This window comes from Brassica oleracea, chromosome C7, assembly GCF_000695525.1.
Source record: "Brassica oleracea var. oleracea cultivar TO1000 chromosome C7, BOL, whole genome shotgun sequence".
NCBI lineage: Eukaryota > Viridiplantae > Streptophyta > Magnoliopsida > Brassicales > Brassicaceae > Brassica > Brassica oleracea.
Genome location: NC_027754.1, coordinates 24,276,887 through 24,283,086, shown reverse-complemented (window position 1 = coordinate 24,283,086; position 6,200 = coordinate 24,276,887). Strand labels below are relative to the sequence as shown.

The following is a 6,200-nucleotide window of genomic DNA, read 5'->3' as shown; positions in this document are numbered from 1 at the left end:
TATATGAACATAAAAATATTTAAATACTTATACAATTAATTATATAATGAGACATATAAAATATATACTACTAATTATGAAAAATAAAATATTAATTTATAAGAAAGTAAAAATTAACATATGCGCGAACGTGTGGGTCAAACTCTAGTTGTTGTTTTAAACCACATGGCAGGTCGAAATACATTTAGTTGATTGGTAATTAAAATTTTACATTAGAACATTCATAGTGTAAATTTTCATTTTCTTGTGTTATACTCAATTCGTTCCAAAATATAAGATGTTTAGAATATTTTTTATGTTCCAATATATAAGATGTTCTCATATTTCTAGGTAACTTTAAGTTTATCAAAAACTATGTAGCCAACCAAATTTAATAGTTCTGAAGACCATAATTATCGCGATTTCTAAAACCCGATTCTGTGTGATTTTAACGTGTGGGCCCACGTGTTTTTTAAAAAACGGTCACGAAAGTCGCGAGTGAAGGATCGGTCTTGGGCTGTTTTTACTGTTTGCGGGCCCCACCGACACGTGGCGGTCCGCGATTGGTTCATTTTTTTTTAAGGACAAAATAAAATAAAATTAAGGACCCCATATCGGGTATCAAGCAATAATAATGCTCTAATTGGTTGGGTAATTTTTAGTTTATAATTTTAATGATACTTTTTAGGTAAAAAGTAACTTTTTTAATAAGTGTGTACTACCTAAAACATCTTATATTTAGGAACAGAAGGAATATGCGGTAATCCTTCTAATATTCTGAAATAGAGTAACTCCCTATTTGGAACTGAATTTGCCTTAACATTGCTTTGTTTTAAAGTAAAATCATAATAATAAAAAAAAAATCATTATTTTATTTAAGGAATAAACCTTTTTTATTTCATTATAAAGTGCAAAATGGAGTAGAGCTAAAATATGTGTAACTCCAAACTTTATTTTGAAGTGGATTACGAAGTGGAGTTGAAAATGCTATTAGTTCCATCATCATGGCAATGGTCTTGTTATAATGCTTCTTTCTCCACTTATGGCAAATGCTAAAGAGGTGCTCTTCCACATCTACAATTTGCAAATACGGTGGGTGAATAATGAATTATCATATATATGATGTATGGTTACGATTTTGACACTAAAAACGTGACCCAATCTCTATGGATTTTTTAAAATATTGGATAAATCACCAATTACATCTTCATATTCTACAGATTATGTAAATTATATACTCTAATCAACCATAACTAAATCACTATATGTATTTTATACACTTGCTTATATGATAACAAAGTATTATATGTAGCCGTATATGTGTTTGTTTGTTTGCATTTGCAGTCAGAATTCCTAAATTAGATGTTAGAACTAACCAATGATGTGACAAAAATCAGTAAGCTTCGCACATATTAAATCAACCAGTCCACTTCACCAACCACCTTTATCTATTAACCTATTCATTTCACATATACACATCAATTAATTACTCAATCACAGACTTTGCATTGCCTAGAACGCAACGTATGACAGAGAAATTCCAGTGATTAAACCGCCTAATCCTCTCATCTATAACTATAACCTTTCCAATAAAGTAGTGTTGAAATTTTTTCACTCATACACACACCTTTCTTTTTCTTATCCTTATCTTCAAGCTAGCAAAAAAAAAAAAACTGAAATTTGTTTTGACGGCTTACGGATGGCAAGTTGGCAACGGAAAAATGTACATGAGTAATTAATCCCAGATTAATTAAAAAGCTTATATGAGTTGGCAACTTTTATTTATTTATTTTGTCTAAAAGTACGACAACCACAACAGTCTTAAATTAAACATCTAGGAACCGATAAAATTTTACGATTTGTAGATACAGTTATTAAGAAACATAAAACCCTTTGAGTCAGAACAAGATACTCTGGTTATTTTAGGTAAAACACTGAAAGAGATGTGTATTTGAAAAGATATCAAATTACAAAACATTAGCGAGTGAGTGGTAAGAAGTGGGGTCACCAAAGTGAGTGGTCTTTAATTTTGACGTGGAGACAACGGTGCAGCCCAAAAGAGCTGAGAGGCTAACTTGCTTTCTCCACTTGCTTTCTTCCAATAACTTTTTCCCTTCTTCTTTTTCCTGTATTATAGCACTTTTCCCAACAAAAATATCACATTCAGAATACAAGAACTCAGTTTAAATCTACATATCTTAAAAACAAACAAATAAAAAAAGGTATCAATCAACACAAAATCAAATAACCTGCAAGTAAGAAACTCAAATAAGTTTTTATTCAAAAAAAAATCAAATAAGTTAACAATGAATTAAAGTATACGGTTGCAAACTATTTAATTCCCTTAACATATGAAATTAAAACCATAAATCTGGAACATCGTGGTTTAATGGTAAATAGATGCTCTTTCTTTCGTCCAAATAACTACTGTACGATCTTTGCTTTTGGTTAATTTGTAAGCGCAGTGCACGAACCTATCCGTGAGATACTCGTCCCATAAAATTAAATTGGGTCTGTTTGTACCTAAGATCTACTCCTAAGTTATCAAAAAAAAAATGAAAACCATAAGTTTTACTATAATTTTAATTTTTAACCAATAAAAATTACAGAGAACTTTATATTGTATGGGTTTATACCTTCTATTTATCTTTACGTGAAAAGCAGTCTGATGATATTTTTCTTACATCTTTTTACTGTTAAAAGAGTACATATATCTTTCTGACAAAAAAAAAAAACAAAAAGAGTACAAATATTTAAGCACTTGTGCTTTCCTAATTTTATTGTAATCTTTGTTTGGTCTTTCTAGCTTATTTTGGGTAATTTCAAAAGCTTCCTCGAGTGTTTCCCCTCCTCTCTGGTCCAACAACAGTTAACAGGCCCCACTACCGATCCCTTTCCGTGTCATATTTTAGAACTACCTGGGCTGCTGATGATCCATGGGCCCATCAGTCACCCTCAAAGCTTGTATATATTGACCATTTATACTCGCACTCCTTTCTGGCGCGGAACGATGTACACGATTTTAAATGAACAATGGACAGTACAATAACGAGAGCATGAACCATCTAATTCAATTAGCTTTCTTTAAAAGAAATAAATACCTTTGATTTATTTTTTCGTGGGGTCTCGTTTAATGTTATTAAATCTCTATTTATTTATTACTTGCAGACATATAAGTATATAACTACTCAGATAGTAATTTTATTGAACTCTTTTTATGAAGCCATGAAACAAACAAGGCGGTCTATATATATATATGTATGCGTTCTTATACCTTCTATTTTCATGGTTGATAAAAAAAGACACCTTTTATTTTCATTTTTTTTTGTTACCGATGACATCAACATGCAGAAAGGGGTGATTCACAGACAGTCACCAGCAGTTCTGATCAGATACGCCTACTACATTGAAAAATCAACGGCCGAGATCTAAAACAGTCAAAGATCTACAGTATGATGACGTCACTGTAGACAGTGGTGGACCATACGTCTTGGGTCCCCCGTAAAGAGCGGGATGAGACGGGTTCACACACACAGAAAAACAGAACCCCATGGTCTCTTTTTTACTTCCTATCTTTTGAACTTTTTAATCCCAGTGAAGACATTAATATGAACATGTTATATCATTTGTTGTTCAAATATTTAGTTGTTTCAACTTTCTTGTATTATATGTTGTGTTTAAAACATAAAAAAATTACTATAATCGCTGTCTGATATGTTTGTGTATCTCTTAACTACAAAACTGATGTGGAAATAATCTTACAGTGACAGACAGAAGAAGGAAAGATGTACAGATGTATGCATGAGTCGTCTGTGTGTTTGTTTGTTTATTACCGTTAAAAATATCGTGTATCTATATAGTAAAGGAAAATAAATGAAATAATATATAGTTTAAAATAAATAGAGAATGGGTCCCATAATTAAATCGGACGGTCAGATTTTAATCAACGTAGATCCACTTTCTAGGGCTGACCTTTCTTACCCCTCTCTAATGCTACTAAAATCCAAAACTCTATTCAGCTTAAAATCTCGCCGTTTCACTTTCTCCCTCTCTCTCTCTCCGTCATCGTCTTGTTCCTCTTTCACAGTGAGTGACACAAATCTGCAGGTGGTAGTCTTATTAGACAGCCTTTAAAACTCCGGTTAGATCTGGCCGTAGAATGGCTTACATGTGCACCGACAGTGGCAATCTAATGGCGATAGCTCAACAAGTCATCAAACAGAAGCAGCAACAAGAGCAGCAGCCTCAAGATCATCAGATCTTTGGTATTAACCCTTTGTCCCTCAATCCCTGGCCAACTGCGAACACCCAGTCACTCGGGTTTGGGCTCTCCGGTTCGGGCTTTCCTGACCCGTTTCAAGTTAACGGCGGCGGAGATCCCGGGGATTCAGGGTTTTCGTTTCACAGCTTAGAGCATCACCATCCCACCGCCGGCGGCGGTGGTGGTGGTGGTGGGTTTCGGCTTTCTGATTTCGACGGTGGAACTGGGGGCGAGTTTGAGTCCGACGAGTGGATGGAGACTCTGATTACCGGTGGAGACTCGGTGGCGGCGGCGGAAGGTCCTGATTGTGACACCTGGCAAAATAACAACGATTTCGTAATCTACGGTCCAGATCCCTTCGCGGCTTACCCGAGTTCTCAACCGTCGGATCTCAACCAAGTCGTAGCTACTTCGACTTCACTTCCGTCCGCCTTGTGGGCTCCGTCGTCACCATTATCGGCTCCTCCGCTTCCATCTTTATCCCCGCCTCGTCAGAAAATCAAAGATCCGGAGACAAACGACTCAGAAGACGGCGGCTCTGGCCCGCATGACTTTGACCTAGAACCGCCTTTACTGAGAGCTATCTACGACTGTTCACTGATCCTAGACTCTTCCGAGTCTGAAGACGCTGCCAAGGCCCTTGTTCGGATCAAAAAATCAGTTTCGGAGCATGGTGATCCGACGGAGCGAGTGGGGTATTACTTCACCGAAGCTCTCTGCAACAGATTATCTCCCGATTCCGTTTCAAATGATTCGTCCCAGTCGCAGGCGGCGGCGATTGTGGAGAATCTAATCCTTTCCTACAAAACCCTTAACGACGCGTGTCCCTATTTCAAATTCGCGCATTTGACGGCGAATCAAGCGATCCTAGAAGCGACGGAGCATTCCAGCAAGATCCACATCGTCGATTTCGGAATCGTTCAAGGCATTCAATGGCCCGCTCTTCTCCAAGCACTCGCAACGCGTTCTTCTGGTAAACCCGCCCAAGTCCGGATCTCGGGTATACCAGCTCCGTCGTCTCTAGGTCAATCTCCCGAACCGTCGCTGATCGCCACCGGGAACCGCCTCCGTGATTTCGCGAAGGTTTTGGATCTGAATTTCGATTTCATCCCGGTTCTCACTCCGATCCACTTACTAAACGGGTCGAGTTTCCGGGTCGATCCGGATGAGGCGCTGGCCGTAAATTTCATGCTCCAGCTCTACAAACTACTCGACGAGACTCCGGCTGTCTTCGACACGGCGCTGCGTCTCGCGAGATCGTTGAACCCGATGGTCGTGACTCTGGGTGAGTACGATGTGAGCCTTAACCGGGTCGGTTTCGCTAACCGGGTGAAAAACGCGCTTCATTTCTACTCCGCGGTTTTCGAATCCCTCGAGCCGAGTTTGGGGCGAGATTCGGAGGAGAGACTGAGAGTGGAACGAGTGCTGTTCGGTCGGACGATCTCGGGTTTGATCGGACCGGAGATAACCGGAAATCAGAGATTACGGATGGAAGGGAAAGAGCAGTGGCGGGTATTAATGGAGAATGCCGGTTTTGAATCAGTTAAGCTGAGCAATTACGCAGTGAGCCAAGCGGAGATTTTGTTGTGGAACTACAATTACAGCAGTTTGTATTCGATTGTTGAATCCAAGCCAGGGTTCGTCTCCTTGGCCTGGAATGATTTGCCTCTCCTCACTGTTTCTTCGTGGCGATGATGAACCGAACCAACCCGGTATTTGTAGTGTTGTTTTTTTGGTTAAGACTGAAACAAGTATTCAAATGTTAATATACGCCTTCGTTTGATGATAGTGTTTTGGTTTAGTTTTTCAGTTGTTGAATTATTTCGGGGTAGGTTTTGAATTTTCCCTTAAACTTAATGTGTTTTTATTTGTTTTTCTTTTAACATTGTTGGTTATATAAAGTAGGTTAAAAGCTGTTCTTAGTATTGTTGTGTACTCAACTACTTGTTTCGTCGTTAAA

General features: G+C 38.1%; 1 protein-coding gene across 1 annotated transcript; it reads left to right on the top strand.

Annotated features, from left to right (window-relative positions):
• The first annotated feature begins 3,970 nt into the window (after window positions 1-3,970).
• LOC106306579 (scarecrow-like protein 4) lies at window positions 3,971-6,200 on the top strand. Its single transcript, XM_013743238.1, has one exon. It carries the CDS (start codon window positions 4,139-4,141, stop codon window positions 5,933-5,935), a length of 1,797 nt encoding a protein of 598 aa, XP_013598692.1. The 5' UTR covers window positions 3,971-4,138; the 3' UTR covers window positions 5,936-6,200.

Excerpts from the sequence above, each read along its gene's own strand:
- LOC106306579 (XM_013743238.1), top strand. The coding sequence starts at position 4,139 with ATGGCTTACATGTGCACCGACAGTGGCAATCTAATGGCGATAGCTCAA.